At 43.4% G+C, this 19786-nt stretch overlaps 1 protein-coding gene across 1 annotated transcript in view; it reads left to right on the forward strand.

The window, feature by feature from the left end:
• The window catches only part of LOC140496212 (uncharacterized), a 33496-nt gene extending 15144 nt beyond the window's left edge, over nucleotides 1-18352 (forward strand). The window contains exons 2-10 of the mRNA XM_072595711.1: nucleotides 1385-1529; nucleotides 2075-2141; nucleotides 2461-2586; nucleotides 6067-6210; nucleotides 9925-10041; nucleotides 10147-10189; nucleotides 10278-10384; nucleotides 13671-13789; nucleotides 15219-18352. Coding sequence (XP_072451812.1) covers nucleotides 1385-1529; nucleotides 2075-2141; nucleotides 2461-2586; nucleotides 6067-6210; nucleotides 9925-10041; nucleotides 10147-10189; nucleotides 10278-10384; nucleotides 13671-13789; nucleotides 15219-15267 — 917 coding nt within the window. The 3' untranslated portion in view covers nucleotides 15268-18352. The remainder of the gene's footprint in view (nucleotides 1-1384; nucleotides 1530-2074; nucleotides 2142-2460; nucleotides 2587-6066; nucleotides 6211-9924; nucleotides 10042-10146; nucleotides 10190-10277; nucleotides 10385-13670; nucleotides 13790-15218) is intronic.
• The last annotated feature ends 1434 nt before the right edge of the window (nucleotides 18353-19786 follow it).

Here is a 19786-nt window from a genome sequence, read left to right on the forward strand (position 1 = left end):
AATCCCAAGGTCAACAATTTTAAACCATGAATATCTTTTTCCTTTTCGATTACCCACTCTCACATTTTCCATTGATGTGGTAAAACAGGTCAGACAGCAGCACCTCGCTGGGATATAGAAACTAAACATTCAAACTGCAGCAAAAAAAAGAAACATTTCATGGGTGCAGTTGATTGTATCAATGTGAATGTTCCCTTATAGGGTCAGGCTGAAATTTTGCCCTTACACATTGTCAAAGGAAATGTTCCAGCTTTATTGTGAAGAATGTAGTTGGAGAAAGTCAAACTCAACTGGACAGAAGTGAATCACTTAGAATCACAGAGTCATGTAGATGTACAGCTCCGAAACAGACTCTTCAGAACAGCTCATCCAAGCCAACTAGATATCCCAACATAATCTAGTCCAACCTGCCAGTACCCAGCTCATATCCCTCTAAACCCTCCCTATTCATATATACCCATCCAGATGCCTTTTAAATGCTGTAATTTTACCAGACACCACCACTTCCTCTGGCAATTCAAATCATACATGCACCACCCTCTGGGTGAAAAAGTTGCCCCTTAGGTCTCTTTCATATCTTTCTCCTCTCACCCTAAACCTATGCTGGACTCCCCCACCCAGGGAAAAGTCTTTGTTTATTTATCCTATCCATGTCCCCCATGATTTTATAAACCTCTATAAGGTCATCCCTCAGCCTCCAACACTCCAGGGAAAACAGCCCCAGCCTGTTCAGCCTCTCTCTATATCTCAAACCCTCCAACCCTGGCAACGTCCTTGTAAATCTTTTCTGAACTCTTTCAAGTTTCACAACATTCTTCCAATCGGAAGAAGACCAGAATTGCACACAATATTCCAAAAGTGGCCTAACCTATGTCCTGTACAGCCGCAACATGACCTCCCAACTCCTATACTCAATACTCTGACCAATAAAGGAAACTTTTTCCCCGGGTACAACAGAGTGTTACAAGGGGACATGAATTTAAGGTGAAGGGTGGAAGGTATAGGGGAGATGTCAGGGGTGGGTTCTTTACCCAGAGAGTGGTGGGGGCATGGAATGCGCTGCCCGTGGGAGTGGTAGAGTCAGAATCATTGGCGACCTTTAAGCGGCATTTGGATAGGTACATGGATGGGTGCTTAATCTAGGATAGAAGTTCAGCACAACATCGTGGGCCGAAGGGCCTGTTCTGTGCTGTATTGTTCTATGTTCTATGTTCTAAACACCCTCTCCTCCTTTCAAAGAAACATCTGAACAAAGGTTTCCAATTCCCCAATTCTAGTTGCGAGTTTTGGGTAGTTTCTTGTTATTTCCTGTATTACTCCTGATAAAGTTCAAACCATTTTACTTGTTTATATTTTGTTTCCTTCATATTCCGTCATCGTGCAGGTAACAATCCCACTCCCCAGAATTTGGATCCCAACCAAATGTGCCGTGACATGATGCAGCAACTACTTTCCCGGGAGAAAAATATGAACAACTCTGATTCAGTGAACAAATTCCTAGGGCAATGTGATGGTGTCATTCCTGACAGGTAGGTATCAGTGCTCATAAAATGTGATGTTCATCTGAGAACAGAATCTGTGGGATTGATTGGTCACACTGTGGTTAGCACTGCTGCCTCCCAGCACCAGTTATCTCAGTTCAATTCCAGCCTTGGCTGACTGTCTGATTGGTGCAGACTCAATGGGCCATGTGGCACTGCAGGAGATCTGTGATTTTCAACTTGTTGCTCATCAGCTGTCTGTTATAGACACCGTCTAATTTTCACCTCCAATTAATGTACAATTCCAGTTTCAGCCCGGTGATTAAATTAAACATCTATGAGCAAGCGTTCATGTGAATGTTGTGTGGGGGTCAGGTGCTTACCTTTTGTCACGTGTTGGGTATTTCTCTCCTTTCCCTATGTTCCTGGTTCAGGATAATTTCCACCCATCAAGGTCAGGTTCCATATTGGCAGTGGTGAGCAGGTCTGTTAACATTGCTGATGGAATGGGGGCATTTGTAATATCACGAGAAGATGGAAGAATTTCTTTACATGTTCACCTTTTTAAAGCTCCCTTTTTTGTCTGTTTAAAGCTCCCTGATTGATCGCACTAATCCGTGGTTAAAATGGTTAGTGCCTGACACACATGCCCAGTCCCTGGTAATGCTGGTTGCCAGACTCTGAGCACCCCCAGGGCTCACAGTATGAGAAATATATCTTGCTTCATTTCATCATTTACTTAATAATCCACAGTATGTTTTCCTGGATTTATTGAAGCACTTTACAGCATTTCCCCTGGAAAATCCTACATGTGTCATCAACAAGGTCCCTCTGGTTATGAGCTTGTGGGGGTGACCCCTTTACGTTTTATTGTGGAGCCATGTACATGTTGCTCACTGCACAGATGTTGCCAGGCTGAATATTTCCAGCACTTTCTGCTTTTATTAAATTGTGTTTCTGTTGTCGTACAACACTGGAGAGAATACTCTCAGAGATAGAAATTGAAGGAGGAAATCAATCCTTCTCAACGCCAAATTACTTTGCTCACATTCAAAAAATAGAAGCTGAAAAGTTCCCAGGACTTCACTTTCCTCCATCAGATTTGGTGAGTGCTGTGTTTAGCTGGGCATTGTAAGCAATGACTATCATGTGTTGGAAACTAACACCATTTTTAGAGAAAATGATGTGAGAGGGCTTGAGAATCTTTCAGTGTAGTTATTTTAAACTGAAGTTAACCCTTCCTGTGAATTCACATTGATACTGTATTCTAGACTTATTTAATTCCACTCAATGTTTGTGAACTACCTCGGGGTCAGACTTAATCCGATCCTGAGCCTCTCCAAAGGTGCTCTTGAATTTGGCATCAGGAGATACATCACAATTGTTGATAATTTTTATTATTCACTTCGAGTTTGGAATTGAAAAACAATGTAAATTTATGGATGAAACCAATAAAGATGGGGATTACCACAAATGATCAGAAATCTAATAATTGCAGAATGGGCACAAAGTTTACAAACAAATATCAATACGTATCAACATGTGATACATATTTTGGTTTGAAAGATAAAGACATCATCTCTTACTTGAAAAACAAGAATTTAATTTGAGGACAGTAACAAAAGGATCTCAGCAGCAGTACACAGATAATTAGGGTGGCATGGTGGTTTGATGGATAGTACAGCTACCTCACAGTGTCATGGGTTTGGATTCGATCCCACCTTTGGGTGGCTGTTAGTGTGGAGTTTGCAGATTCTCCCCGTGTCTGTGTGAGTTTCCTTCAGATGCTCAGGTTTCCTCCCACAGTCCAAAGTTGTGCAGGTTGCAAGGAATGACCGTGATAGTGTCCTGGGGTGTACAGGCTCGGTGGGTTAGCCATGGGAAATGTCGGTGTGTGGGTCTGGGTGAGATGCTCATTGGACGGTCGGTGTGAACTGACCTGCTCCCACAATGTAGGGATTCTATAAAAATGCAGGTTTTTAAGTTCAGAATAAAAGAATCATCGTGCTTAGTTCACATCTAGGTGAATAGACTGAAAAGGAAGGAAATTATGCAAAACTTATCTCAAATCTTGGTTAGATCACTCTTGGAGTCCTGTTTACTCCAAGAGAATGTGGAACTCACTACCAGGGGGAGGAATTGTGGTGAACTGCGGGGATGGATTGAAGGGGAGGTGAAGTACTGTACGTCCATGTGGGAGAAGGGAATACAGCAAAGCTTTCTAAAGTGGGTTTGCAAATGCTCTGACAGAATGATGCAGCTTTACATTCTTCCATTTCCTCAATCTGTGGGTGTGGCCTTAATGATTCACCTTTGAGGCGTGGCTCCTGCAGCACTGACATTGGCCAACCTTACACACTGTTTGAAAACCATGAGATTTCCTCAAACCTCTCTGAACTATACCTCTTGTTCTTACAGTCCCACATGCCTCCATTCTTCAACGTTTCCCCCTTCATTTAAAAGTCTTTGCCCTTCCCCTGCTCTATCGGTCTTCCCCAGCTCCACTGGCCCTGACATCTCCCATTCTCCCTGAATGGCCACAACAACTTTTCAGCCTTGTACAGGTGCCCTGGGTGGGACAGGTTCAGAACCCTGGAACACAGGGTAAGTCTATTAGAGTTAGATATTGAAATTCCCGAATCCCCTTTCGGGAATAAAATCTGCTGTGTTTACCTGGTCTGCACTCCATGTGACTCCTGTACAGGGCCGTGGTGAGGCCATACCGAGAATATTGTTGCAGTTTTGGTCTCCTTTTCTGAGGAAGGATACACTTGCTCTCGAGGGAGTGCAGTGAAGTTTTACCAGGCTGATTGCAGGGATGGCGGGACTGACACATGAGGAGAGATTGACGAGGATAGGATGGTTTTTGCTGGAGTTCAGATGAGTGAGCGGGGAATCTCATAGAGACTTATAAAATTCTAACAGGACTAGACAGAGTAGACGCAGGAGGATGTTCCTGATGGTGGGTGTGTCCAGAACAGGGGTCACAGTCTGACGATTCAGGGTAGACCATTTAGGATGGAGATGAGGAGACATTTCTTCACCCAGACAGTGGTGAGCCTGTGGAATTCATTAGTACAGGAAGTAGTTGATGACAAAATGTTGAATGTATTCAAGAGGTGGGGACCAAAATACTACAGATGTGGTCTCACTAGCACCTTGTTCAGTTGCAGTAAGACTTCCCTACTCTTATATTCCAACCCCATTGAAATCAGGGCCAACATTGTATTAGACTTCCTGATTACCTTCTGCACCTGTGAGTGGGCTTGTTGTGTTTTGTGCACAAGTTTCCCCAAGTCCCCTTGTGTTGCAGCTTTCTGCAGGGTTTCTCCATTTAAATGACACTGTTTTGGTTTCCCTTCCAAAATGAACAGCTTTGCATTTTCTCACATTCTGCTCCATTTACCAACTTTGTGCCCACTCACTGAACCGATCAGTATTTCTGTATAAACTGTTGATCTCCCTCTGACAAGTTGCCTTTCCACCTATTTTCCTTCAGCATATTGTTCCTGATAGTTCAGAGTACAGACTGTGATAAAGGCTCCCAATATGCTATTATCAGGGATCTTGGACTCTCAAGGTAAATGGATTTTCAGTTCTGTGAAAAATGTTCTGTGAAGCTTTGGATCAAAACGACCTCTCCATGAAATGATGTGCTTAAGCTAAACACCCAAACATGTCACCTGATGGAAAGACTATTGGACAATGTTTCTTTGTTTCTTTTTCCCCCCCATTGGATGTGGGTGTCACTGACTGGGTCAGCGTTTATTGCCCATCCCCAGTTGCCCATGTAAAGGTGCTGGTGAGATGCCCTTCTTGAACTGCTGCAGTCCCTGTGCTGTAGGTAGACCCACAATGGGATTGGGAGGGAGCTCCAGGATTTTGACCCAGTGACAATGAGGTAATGGTGAAATACTTCCAAGTTAGAAAGGTGAGCCACTTGGAGTGTTTACCAATTTAAGATTCATGACAGACTGAGAGACAGTTGGAGAGAGGGTAGGGAGAGGTTTGAAAGAAAAGAATACAGACCAGTAAAAGAGCAGTTTAATTTTGACAGTCCCCAGACCATCAGAGCGAACAAGATGTCATAAGCTGTTTCAGCTGTACAGGTAGACAGAGCAGAAAAACTCCCTTAGCATTTCTTAGTCTGTCAGTGTCTGGGTATCTCAGAAAAGGAGAAAAGATCACAGGTGAATGTGTAAATGTCACCCTGGTGAGCTTGTCAGTTGAGTAAGAAATTGACCGGAGTGACAGTTCACAGGGGGTTAAGTCTGTTTGAGAGATACTATCGTGGAAATGGGTTCATGGGTCTTTTTGCTGTTTATGATTGAATACTTCCAAAACGTCTCACTTATATCATGTTGTTGGTTATTCCAGTTTGTATGCTAAACTTCTGCTCTTAGTTAAAAGAATATGAGAAACCTCTTATGAATATGTTCAGTGACTGATCACCATGGTACCCAAACTGGAAAAATAAACTTTACAGTCAATCAAGTCAGGTTTCACTCTGGAATCTAACTGGTTCAGTATTATCACCAGCTGGGCTCATGATAAACAACTGATTTACCTTGTTTCATTCAAACAGATCCAGCAGAAAAATGTCTCAAGCTTAGCCCGAAAGGTTGAAATTGAATTGCCTCCAACTCTTCTGGACAAGGTTAAGGAACAGCCAAATGTTCTGATATCGAGAATCATTTTTGTTATCTATGGAAATACAAAACTTTTCCAGGTAACGTAGTCAGAATCAACATTGAAGTATAATGCAAGTTAATTCATTTGAAAAATAACAATCGGATAATATTATATCAAGTAATCGCTACATTTATGAAGTTAACAACGTGAAATGTCGTGCTGTGCCTCAGAGTGGGATGCAAGAAAGGACAGCAGGTTTATGCTCATACACGCTGCTTCATACTCTCATGGTCAACATTTTCCAACAAGAGAGAGAGAGAAATGTCCCAGTGATTGTATTGTACCGTAGAACATAAAACATAGAACATAGAACAATACAGCACAGAACAGGCCCTTCGGCCCACGATGTTGTGCCGAACTTCTATCCTAGATTAAGCACCCATCCATGTACCTATCCAAATGCCGCTTAAAGGTCGCCAATGATTCTGACTCTACCACTCCCACGGGCAGCGCATTCCATGCCCCCACCACTCTCTGGTTAAAGAACCCACCCCTGACATCTCCCCTATAAATTCCACCCTTCACCTTAAATTTATGTCCCCTTGTAATACTGTTGTACCCGGGGAAAAATTTTCTGACTGTCTACTCTATCTATTACTCTGATCATCTTATAAACCTCTATCAAGTCACCCCTCATCCTTCGCCGTTCCAACAAGAAAAGGCCGAGAACTCTCATCCTATCCTCGTACGACCTATTCTCCATTCCAGGCAACATCCTGGTAAATCTTCTCTGCACCCTCTCCAAAACTTGCACATCTTTCCTAAAGTGAGGCGACCAGAACTGCACACAGTACTCCAACTGTGGCCTAACCAAAGTCCTGTACAGCTGCAACATCACTTCACGACTCTTGAATTCAATCCATCTGCTTATGAACGATAATACACCATAGGCCTTCTTACAAACTCTATCCACCTGATAGATCCAACTTTCAAAGGTCTATGTACATAGACCCCAAGATCCCTCTGTTCCTCCACCTGACTAAGAACCCCACCGTTAACCCTGTATTCCGCATTCTTATTTGTTCTTCCAAAATGGACAACCTCACATTCACTGATCTCGATCACCTGTGTAAGCTCACTGCCATACTTGTGGCACTGCTTCAGACACAAGACCCACACTTGAAAACAGGAGAGAACACAGCTTCAGCACTCACTCTGTCACTCAAAGGAAAAGCTACCAAATTACATGAATCATTTAGACTGCCACTTAACTGTATTTTGCCTCTTGTATGGGAGCTTGTGTGCCTGTACGAACATCACATTTGACCCTTCAATTTACAAAACTTGTTAAGCAGTTTTTAGTTCTGGGCTGGATTGAAGTTATAGCAGGAGAACACTGGGTTTGAGAGCATAAACTGCTCAGAAGGATAGTGATGTCAACCCTAGCTATGCATCTCATTCATTTTGGACATTTCAACTAAGCCTCCCCTCAGCTCCTGCGTTCCGAGTTTTACTCACCTCTCCTTATAGCTCATACCCTCTCATCCAGGCAGCAACCTTGTAAACTCTTCTTTCTGAAGCCTCCAATCCTTCCTTTGGACTGACGACCAGAAATGAACACAAAATCCTACGTGTGGCCCAATCAATGTCTTACATAGCTGCATCATGACCCCCTGACTCTTGAACACAATTCTCCAAGCAATTTTCTTCAATAAAGGCACAACATTAGTCCTCTGGCAACTCACCTGTGATGACAGATGAGTCAAATATTTCTGAATGGGCTCCACAATTTCTTCCGTCACTTCCCACAGCATTGTGGGAAACACTTGATCAGGTCCTGGAGATTTATTTAACGTTATGTTTTCTCAGACATTCAACACTTCCTCTTCTGCAATGTGAACTGTTTTCAACACATCAATATTTATTTACCCAGAGTTCCCTAGCCACCCTCTTTTTTCTCCACAGTAAAAGATTGACACATAGTATTTATTTTGTATCTCTCCCATCTCCTAATTAATCTCTCCATTGATCTGTAAGGGACCCGATTCTCTCTTGAGCTCCTCTTTTAATGTTCATGTTTTTAGAGAATCCTGAACCTTATCTGCCAAGGCTCTCATATCCCCTCTCTGACCTCCTGATCTCCCTCTTCAGAATGCTCCTACCCTCTTTATACTCTTCATAAGAATCATTTGATCCCAGTTGTCTACATCTCACGTATAATGCTTTTGTATTCTTGACGAGAACCCCAATCCCTTCATTCATCCATTGTTCTCTCAAAGGGTCATGAATCTATGGGATTCTCTATTCCAGAATGCAGTGGACATGGGAGACTGAATAAATTTGAGGAGGAGAGAAACAGATGATTAATTAATACTGGGTTAGAGGGTTATGGGGAGAGGGCAGGATAGTGGAGTTGAGGCAGAGATTAAATCAGCAATGATCATTTGAATGGCAAAATAGACTTGAGGGGCTGAGTTACCTACTCCTGCTCCTAGTTAATAGGTTTACTGTTTATTACTGGTGTTTTGTCTGCTCCCTCTTGTGTGAAAATGGACACAAGGTACTCAGTATATTGATCCATCATTAGCTTGGTGTTTCTTCCAGAATACCAGTCTCCAGCAAATAAAAATAACAAAGGAACCAACAGGAACAATACTTTATGATTTTGTTTATTTCATCTTTTGCCTCACTTTGACGTTTCAAACATTAGTTGTCCTTATATGCTCCATTTTCATTCAGTAATTTTCTACTCTGGCCAGTTCATACTCACCAATTCTCCCAATTTCTCATATCCTGGGAAGTCCTCTGTAATTGTAAAAGAATTGGGCAGTATGGGTTGGAACAGCTTTAACGAGCTGGGAAAATAGCTGACATTGGGAGACCTGGAGTAAATACTGAAATGGAAGTGAAGGTGCTACAACCATCGGGAAATCCATGGATTGTAAAACCATTTCCTGTTTTAATTGATGTCAGGTAAACTGGAACATCGGCAGTCACAGACAAAGTGTTCCTTTCCAGTACAGAGATCAGGAGATTACTTCCATCCACACAACATGAACTGTTCTATTTCTAATATTCAGCGCCCCGGATGAACAGCCTCTCATTACAGGAAGAGATTCTTCCTTCAAATGTCGGATCATAAACAATGTGTTCAAAGTTGGAAAGAACATCTGAGGATTCAGTTTTAATCAGCCTTTTGGAATGTTTTTAGATTACTTACAGTGTGGAAACAGGCCCTTCGGCCCAACACGTTCATACCGACCCGCTGAAGCGCACCCACCCAGACCCATTCCCCTCTCGTTACCGCTGCACCTAACACTGTGAGCAATTTAGCGTGGCCAATTCACCTGGCCTGCACATCTTTGGACTGTGGAAGGAAACCGGAGCACCCGGAGGAAACCCACGCAGACACGGGGAGAATGTGCAAACTCCTCACAGTCAGTCGCCTGAGGCGGGAATTGAACCCGGGTCTCAGGCACTGTGAGGCAGCAGCGCTAACCACTGTGCCACCGTGCTGCCCATATGTTGGTGAGGACATTCTGACAAATGAATCCAAACATGTTTCTGCAAACCTAAGCTGCCTCTGCCTTGTTTGGGTGGGCAGTTTCATGCTGGCTGTACACTCATACCATTCAGAAATGCTCCTTATTTTGCCTCAATTACTGAAATACCAATAAGGCCAAGTCTCTGCAAAAAGGGTTGTATGTACGAATTTATTCAAATTTAATCCTGTTTAAAATACACTGTCCCATCTGTAAAAAGTATACACAGTCCTTAAGTATACATTACTCTTGCTGTTCTTTGTCTCCAGAGTGACAATAACAGCACTGTGTTAAACAATCTAGTAAGTGGAATAGAAGTGGTCAATGTCACCATTGAAAACCTCACAGACCCAGTGATCATTGTCTTCCAGAACACAACCTTGCCGGTAAGGGAAAAAACAAACATTCATTCATTCATCGTTGTGCAACTGAACAAATAAGTTATTTAAGTGAATGAGTGTCCTTTATGATGTAAATCAATTCCATTTTAGACTAACTCAAGTGGAAAATGTGCCTTTTGGGATTTCAGAAAAGGTGAGTGAACATTTGATAAAACAAAATTTGTTAGCTCTAGAATTGGGGAGTAATGGTTCACCTCTGATTTTCTAACTTTTCATTGTAGGGAGCACAAGTCATGGCATCTGGAGTGAGTCTGGCTGTACGACAGAAAGTCAGCTTCACAACATCACCTGCAAGTGCAACCACTTGACCTCTTTCGCTGTCTTACTGGTACGAATGATCCAATCAAATACTGTGTTTTATTCTGGAACAATAAATCTCCAGCATGCTGTGATCAATCTGTCCTCTCATTGTGGTTTGAATACAATTTCATTGTGGAATGAAAGGGAAGCAGAGAGACACAGATCATTGAAAGTACAGATGGGGACCATTCTGTCCATCACGTCTGTGCGTACCGAGAGGGATCTATCCCAAATCAATCCCACTTTCCAGTAGCTGGTCTGTAAATTATAACAATTACAATCATATCCAATTTTCATTTTTGAACATAATTAGGGTTTGACTCCATTACACTTTTCGGTTGCGAGTTCCAGATCTCTATCTTCTCCTCAACTGCCCTCTATTCATCCACAAATTAATCTAAATTTCTACCCCATGGTGAATGATCTCTCTGCCAAGGGAAACAGGCCTCAAGTGCCTATTGCATTGTCCATCTGAATTAAATTTCTCCTCAACCATCCCTGTTCCAAAAAAGCCAGGTCTCTCCAATCTGTCCTTGTGTTCTTTATTCCTGGTGACATCTTTGTCAATGTCTGTGTACATTTTGTCTGTGATTAAATCCTTCCAGTAACCCTGTAAATGGTGTTGTGTGCAGGACTCCACCAGTGTCTGCCCTAGATTGAGCTGATGCTCTCTGCTGCTATATTTTACACCTTGGTTAATCAACAATCCCATTGGCCTTCTTTGCAGCTGATCGACCTAATTTGTAACCTCAGGGAACATGTGCTCCACAGTCTCTCTATTCCTTCACACCGCTCAGTATTCCACTATTTATCGTTTCTTCCCTCACCCATTTGCCCTCTTCCAATTCCCTACTTACATTTCTCTCCATCGTGTTTTCTCCCAACTCAGTGGTAATCTCTCTGATGCCTGAAGCTTTCTTCCTAACTATCCATTTTTATAACATCTGCAAACTGAATCCTGTCCCTACATCATTGATACCTGCCAAGTAAAGTAAGGGACAGAGCCTTACACAACCCCACTGAAACAGCCTCCCAATCACAAAAGCACTGTTGCCCATTGCCCTTTGCTTCCTATCATTGAACAGCTCAGATTCAATTTGTCCCGTGCTCTTGGATCCTGCGGGTTCTTGCTTTTCTGCCCAGTCTCCCATATCATTCTTTCCCCTTAGAGTGGTCCCTGTCTGCTCAGTAACATCACTGACCCAGATAACAGGGAGGCAACATACCCCCCTGGTGTCTGTGGCTACAGTAATGTATGTTTATTCCCTTAAGTAGTGGTTGCACTTCCACTGTCATCATTCGGAATTTTCTCGGTGTTTCCCTAAACAGAGTCACCAAGGTGCTCACAGTTTGGCATTGCCATCACCAGTTCACAAACCCACCTCCAATCAAAGAGAAAGATGCATTGGGACTCCTCCCTGGTTCTCTTTAGGCAGTCATTCATTCCCTCTCTGCTCGGGGATTCTTAAACTGCAGCATGTCAGCTCCTGCTCACACTCTGATGCTCAAGCTGCTCCAGACGGTGATAATTCCTGTGTACGTGATTGTCCAGCACAAGAGGGCTCCTGTGGTACAGTGGGTAGTGTCCCTACCCCTGAGGCAGGAGGCTTGGGTTCAAGTCCTCCCTGCTCCAGAGGAGTGACATCACAATTCTGAACAGGTCCATTAGAAAATACCTTGTCCAAAACGTGAAGCATCCTGGATTGTCACGTGCTACAGGGTGTGAACTCAACACAACGGAGGTGCCCCACCATGACCTTTTTCAGTGCACAGTGTATAAACGTACCAGAAAGACAGAGGGTTGTGCCTTAGTTGAAAAATAGTCCCAGTTACTTGGAATCTGCTCCTCCTCCCCTTGAGCTGATATCACACTATTCTTTTATATCCCCACTGCTCCCATTCCCTTCCCTCCAGGCTTTCCATTTCAACTTAATTTGTTTCGACCTGATTTCTTGATCACAATGAAGTTATCAGTAACTGAACTGAAACATTTCCCTGTGAATCGCTGATCTGCCTTGCTCTGTGATGCCACTTTGTTATGTGTTTCATGCTGTGTCCTTCAGCTCCCTTTGCTGTTACTCTGTTACACTGCCATTGAAATCACTGCAATTACTCCTGTGACCCACTTCACTCACCTGACTCTCTCCATCCTTGTGGGATCAGAAATTGTCATTGATGAGCCGAGGAAAGAGTCAAGTTGGCAATAGTCAAGGTCGAGGCATTTCAAGTTCAAATGATCCAAGGGCAGGCAGTTTTCTCCCAGAACCCCTTGCCAACCCAGTGCCAAAAATAAAACATAGCACAAATTTTGATGTCTCCAAGTGTATCAGGCAAGAGAGAATACCAAATCAAAGTCTCTACCCAGTGCACATTTCTCTCACCCACAACAGACCACTGTAAGCTATCATTTTTCCGACAGTACAACATGTCATGATCATTGATGCAGATGAGATTGGAAATGTGTAATCCATTACACAGCAGACCGAATTGTTGGAGTTGTTTGTCACCTTTACAGACATCGGGGTTTCTGAGGGTTCGTTTTGAATTGCTACATGTCCATTTTGGTTTGACTGTCTCTTTCTCCAGTGTATGAAATGTCCTTAATTTAGGCGGCATTTGATATAGATTTAATAGAATAGAACAGAGACAATTAATTAAAAAGGACTTCAACAATCCTGGTTTCTAATACTCCACTGTTTTGTCCAGCTGCTCCATTTTGATTGACAGATATTTCTCTGATCCTTTAGACCTCGGTTTCTTCTGCACATTGAATGGGAGCTGGGTGGGAGCTGGAGTTTTAAGGAACATTCAGAATAGTTGGTTGAGGCTGAACTGCCTCAATTCTGATGTGAAAAGAAAACAGGGTCACCCACTGGCAACGAAGCTGGTTTGACAGACTCTGCAAGATGGCACGATCCACATACATCTCCAGCTGCTCACAGCCATGGGACACTGTCTTCTGGGAGCTAAATGCAGCGTGGATTACAAGGGCACCTACAACCACTGTGCAGTTGAAGGCTGGTACAGACAGTATTGGAAATTTCCCTCTGCACCAGTGAGGCATGTTGTACTGGAGACTGGACTTCTTTCGTCTTGTCCATATTTCATATTTCCTTTCGTTTTCCTTTTTCCTGTTATTTCTTCAACCTCTCCTCTTTCAGCCTTGAGTTAAGGTATGAATTGGCGGAAGTGCCTTTCGAGCATTTCTAACGGCTTTCAGGATTTTTGTGATCAGCCCTTAAATATGGTGGATCTGTGGCTAGATCCCTGATGGTGCTTTGATATAATAACATTTTGAATTTTCTTTCTCAAAGGACTATCACAGTGACGATGCCTCAGATGTTGCTTCATCGACACATTCTATTGCATTGATTATTGTTGGGGCCTTTATCATTTTCATAGTGATTACAGTTCACTGCTATGAGATAATCAGGTAAGAAAATCTGCTTTCAAGGCTGTCATTCTCCTTTTGAAGTGTATTTCTGCTGCCAATCCATTCTGTTTCACATTTACACATTGTTCATTCTGAATTGTTATTTCTTTCAATCAATTACAGGCTACATGCACATACGCTAATACAAACTGATTGGATCAAGTGACTAGTTTCCACGTTTTACTTTGATTTTGGTGTATGCTTTGATTATTTGAATTTCTTCACGCAATGAACAGTATAATAACAAACCCAAAGCAATGATCAGCTATTAATAAACCTTTGACGAGGAGAAGGGACAATGTTGAATCAAATGTTGCTGTCTTGAATTGCCAACATCTCCTGAACTTCACTGTGAACATTCCAATGTGATGATCCCTATTTCAAACCTTGCAATCCCAGCCTGAAATTCTTTGTATTCTTGGATGTGAGCAGATGGAAAACTGCAGGTTGGGTAGAAGTAATTAGAATATGGATTCACAGGGTGTATGAGGGGAAAATCCATACAGGATGTTCACACCGAAACACTGAAAGAATCTAAAACATTAACCTTTAGGTTTATTTATCAAATTGTTCATTTATTCATGAAAGCTCCTCTCATGGACTTGTCTTCCGAGTCTTAGCTTTTCATAGGAGCTGATGCTTGACTTTACTCCCCTCCTAGGAGGGACTTCAATCAGTTCACCCGTGGCCTATAGGACTGACTATTTTGAATTTTCGATGATGTGGCAAGTGAAATGTTGCCTTTGTTAAAGAGTTTTAAGTTGAAATTGTGGCAAATCAATAGTTGTAGTTTCTAGTTTCATTCTGGAGAGTTGAGCACCTGATCGAGGCTGGTCCCTCAGTGAAGTGTAAATGAAGTGCTGCAGTGGCAGAGGGGCTGTCTTTCAGATGAAGCATTAAATCAAAGGCCTCACTGCCCTCTCAGGTGGATAGAAAAGATCCCCTGGGCCTCTACTGAAACACAGCTGGGGAGCTAGACCAAAGTGGGTTTAGACTCTTGTACTTGGGTATCTGTGAGGCCCATTACCAACCCCATTGCTGCCTTGAGACAAGGCAGGGTCTGTTAATGTGAAGAGTGCTGCACTTGCTGGAATTCCCAGCTCACCTCTGACACAGCCTCAAACCTGCCACAAGGTACAGGATGTAGCCTGAAGGTGTAGGCCTGTTCCCTCACAATCAGGATTTCAGATTAAACTCAACTCTCGACAAATAATCATTCTAAATTCCTGTCTCTCACAGATTAACCCAACTTGTTCTCTCCCAATTGTTGTTTTTATTGTCAGAAACTTGTATCTTAAAGCCATTATGAATAAAGGCGTGTCAGTATTTCAAGCTCATGTCAAGGTCAAGCGAATGAAGACAATTGGCTCTGAAATATACTATCAGTGGTTTGCTTCCTTTGAATATTTATATTCTCTTTCTTCAACAGCAGGATGATGTGGCCTTCAGGAAAACCTACAGGACGTTCCCGGTTCTAAGCAATTTGAACAAAATGATCCTGGCTTTTACCTCTCGAGTGCCATTACATTCTGTGGATGGAATACTTTTCAAATAGCTGAAGAATTCCCAAAGTTTCTGCTAATGAAGAGACACAAACATAACCTTGTAACCAGAGCTGGTAATTTCTATGTCACACTACATCATGAATGCTTGGAACAAACCTCCAGAATATCTTCCAGTGACAGGTTTGCCTCTGAAGCCAGTCTTCCTTTGTTAAATTGTTTATCACTGTCAATGGATTCCAATCTCACCTTAATGACTGCTCAGCTTGGAGTGTGGGTGAAGAAAGAAGAGGAAATAAATCATTCCTCTGTCTTAGTGTTACACTGCACCAAACTGTTTAGAAAAATGGTGAGAGTTAGTTCTCAGTCTTGAACCAGGAGTGCACACTCCTTCCTATTCACTGTCTCGGTGTTCTGCCTTCAGGATGTATGTCTGTCCAGCTCAAACAGCATTGCTGAAACCCAAGAAGCAAACTGCTGTGATTCTGGAATGAGCAGCTGACAGGCCTCATGGCTTTCCATAATGAGATCAGGATAACGGGAAACATGGGTGGGTGCATGTCATTCATGGTGGGGCATGGTGCCTCAGTGGTTAGCACTGCTGCCTGTCAATACAGAGACCCAGGTTCAATTCTAGCATTGGGCCACTGTCTGTGTACAGTTTGCCCATTCTCCCCTTGTCTGTGTGGGTTTCTTCTGGGTGCTCTGGTTTTCTCCCACAATCCAAACGATGTGAAGGTCAGGTGAATTGGCCATGCTAAGTTGCCAAGTCAGGGGTGAATGGGTCTGGGTCAGTGTGGGCTTGCTGGGCTGAAGAGCCTGTTTCCATATTGTAGGGAATCTAATCAAATCAAACCACTGAAACCCAGTGCTATCCCTGTCTGTCATACCTTGCTAAGGTATTTTACCAAGTTAGTAATTAAGCACATGGCAAGAAGGCAGAATGTAAAGTTTCAGGCTGAATACATTCAACACATCCTCCTTCCAAACATCAACCTGTTCAAACATATCAGTCTGTTTCACACTGTCCTCACAAACGACAAGGTCGTGAATACTGAAGCAAATTATTCATTAAGGACCTTCACTACCGCCTCCGACTCGAGGCACAAGTTCCCTCCACTATCCCTGACTGGCCCGACCCTCACTCTGGCCGTTCTCTTGTTCCTCACATCAGTGATAAAAACCTTAGGATTTTCCTTAATCCCACCCACTTAACCATTTTTATGCCCCCTTCTCGCTGTCCTAAGTCCGTTCTTCAGTTCCTTCCTGGCCACATTGTAACCCTCGAGAGTCCTCAACCTTGCCTCCTCAACCTTAAGTAAGCTTCCTTCTTCCTCTTGACTAGATGTTTCACATCCCTTCTTACCCACGGTTCCTTCACCCGACCATCCCTTCCTTGCCTCAGTGGGACAAACCTATCCAGCACTATCAGCAACAGCTCCCTAAACAACCTCCACATTTCTGTCGTGCATTTTCCTGAGAACATCTGTTCCCAGTTTAGGTGTCCCAGTACCTGTCTAATAGCACTGTAAGTCTCCTTAAACCAACTGGATACTTTCCCATACCGTCTGCTGCTATCCTTCTCCATGACTATTGTAAAGGTCAGGGAGTTGTTGATCACTATCACTAAAATGCTCTCCCACCAAGAGATCCGACACCTGGCCTGGTCCGTTACCAAGCACCAAATCCAATATGGCCTTCCCTCTAGTTGGCCCACCTACATATTGAGTCAGGAATCCTTCCTGGACACATCTGACAAAAACTGTCCCATCCAAACTATTTGAACTGAGGAGGTTCCAATCAATATTAGAGAAGTTAAAGTCACCCATGACAACAACCTGTTACTTCTGCGCCATTCCAAATTCTGCCTTCCAATCTGCTCCTCCATGTTTCTGTTGCTATTGGGGGGGTCTGCCAAACTAGATTAAACCCACCCGAAGAGCTCTCGCAAAGCTCCTGCCCAATACATCGATGCTCCTCCAGTTCAGGTGCAACCTGTCCTTCTTGTACAGGTCACCTTCCCCAGAAGGTATCCCAATGATCCATATCTCTGAAGGCCTCCCTCCTCCACCAGCTCTGCAGCCATGTGATCATCTACACTCGCTCTCTGTTTCTAGCCTCACTCGCCCTTGGCACTGGTAGCAATCCTGAGATTCCTACACTGCTCATCCTGCCTTTTTAACTTCCAAACTAATTCCCTGTATTCACTTTTCAGGTCCTCATCGCTTTTCCTAGCTATGTCATTGGTACCGATGTGTACCACAACATCTGGCTTTTTACCCTCCCCCTTAGGGATCCTGTAGACTCGATCCAAGACATCCCTCACCTTGGCATCGGGGAGATAACATACCATCTGGGAGTCTCGTCTACAACCACTGAATCTCCTGCCTGTTCCTCTCACCATTGAATCTCCTCTCACTATTGCTCTCCTATTTCCCCCCTTCCCTTCTGAGCCACAGAGCCAGGCTCAGTGACAGAGACCTGCCCATTGAGGCTTTCCCCTGATAGGTCACTGCTCCCAACAGTATCCAAAACGGTATAGTTATTGATGAGGGGGGTGGTCACAGGGGGGTCCCTGCACTGTCTGGATAATCCCTTTCCCTCTCCTCATGGTCACCATTCTAACAGTGTTTGTCATTACACACTATAATTATTTCTGATTTGGAGATGTCAGTGTTGGACTGGGGTGTACAAAGTTAAAAATCACCTGATGAAGGAGCGACGCTCCGAAAGCTAGTGTGCTCCCAATTAAACCTGTTGGACTATAACCTGGTGTTGTGTGATTTTTAACTTTATAATTATTTCAAATTTGCTAAGGTGCTTCTCTATTTATTAAAAGTAATTTTCTATCGAAAAAATGATTTCCAAGAAGAATTGACATAATTTATGAAATCATTAACAAGCTTGTTTCACGTTTGTTGGAGAAATTATATTTTGACGTTTTAATCATTGGAAGACATATCCTATTGGAGTTGAGTGTGAGACTTGCTGGATGTTGAGACACTGAAATAATCTGAATATCTGATGGATCAAACAAATGTACAAGTTGTGACTGATTATTGCAGGCTGGTGAGAATATGCTCGGACAGAGTCCACATACTATTGTGTTTCATGCTTTATTTGCCAATAATAAAACAAAATGAAATAGCTGTTCTCACATTGTTATATCTGATTATTTAAAAATACTCTCAAAAGCGATGATGACCAAACTGGTGCCGAACCAGCAAAAGGATACACTAATTAGGAGGAGGTGGCCATTTGGCCCATTGACCCCACTCCATCATTGAATACAATCCTGGGGCTGACCTGATTGTGGCCTTGGCTCCACTTTCCGACCTGGAGCCTTCGACAGAGACTTCTTTGGTCTAAAAGCAATCCCACCCAACCTTCAATATATTCAATGACCCGGCCTCCACCACGATCCAGGCAATAAATTCCAAAGATTAAGGATTCTCCAAAAGGGAAAATTCTTCTTCATCTCCACATGAAATGGGAGGCCCCTTTTATTAGTGATCCCCATCGCTGTGGATTACCCTACAAGGGAAAACAATCCTCTCAGTCCCCCTCAGAACCTTATCAGTTTCAATAAGATCCCCCTCATTCCTCCAAATTCCAATGAGCATATGCCCCCAACCTGTTCAAAGTTTCCTCATAATAAAATCCTTTCACCCCAGGGATCAGCTTGGTGAACATTCTTCAAATTGTTTCCAATGCTATTCTCTCCCTCCTGAAGGAAGGAGACCAAAACTCTACACAGTTCTCATGGTGTTGTCTCATCAATCCCCATCAATAATCTGTAGCAGGACATCCATGTTTTTACACTTCTTCAGCGATGAAATAAAAGCTAAACATCCCATTTGCTCCCTGATTGCTCCCTGTACCTGCATGCTCATATTTTATGGTTCATGTTCCAGGAAACCCTGATCTCTCTGGACTGAAGTACTCTGCAGTCTCTCTCCAATTGGTAGCCTTCTTACCAAAGTCGGTAAAAACAATGACTGCAGATGCTGCAAACCAGATTCTGGATTAGTGTTGCTGGAAGAGCACATCAGTTCAGGCAGCATCCAAGTAGCTTCGAAATTGACGTTTCGGGCAAAAGCCCTGCATCAGGAATAAAGGCAGTGAGCCTGAAGCATGGAGAGATAAGCTAGAGGAGGGTGGGGGTGGGGAGAAAGTAGCATAGAGTACAATGGGTGAGTGGGGGAGGGGATGAAGGTGATAGGTTAAGGAGGAGAGGGTGGAGTGAATAGCTGGAAAAGAAGATAGGCAGGTAGGACAAGTCCGGACAAGTCAAAGGGACAGTTGCTGAGCTGGAAGTTTAGAACTAGGGTGAGGTGGGGGAAGGGGAAATGAGGAAACTGTTGAAGTCCACATTGATGCCCTGGGGTTGAAGTGTTCCGAGGCGGAAGATGAGGCGTTCTTCCTCCAGGCGTCTGGTGGTGAGGGAGTGGCGGTGAAGGAGGCCCAGGACCTCCATGTCCTCGGCAGAGTGGGA

This window comes from Chiloscyllium punctatum, chromosome 26 (genome assembly GCF_047496795.1).
Source record: "Chiloscyllium punctatum isolate Juve2018m chromosome 26, sChiPun1.3, whole genome shotgun sequence".
Classification (NCBI taxonomy): Eukaryota; Metazoa; Chordata; class Chondrichthyes; order Orectolobiformes; family Hemiscylliidae; genus Chiloscyllium; species Chiloscyllium punctatum.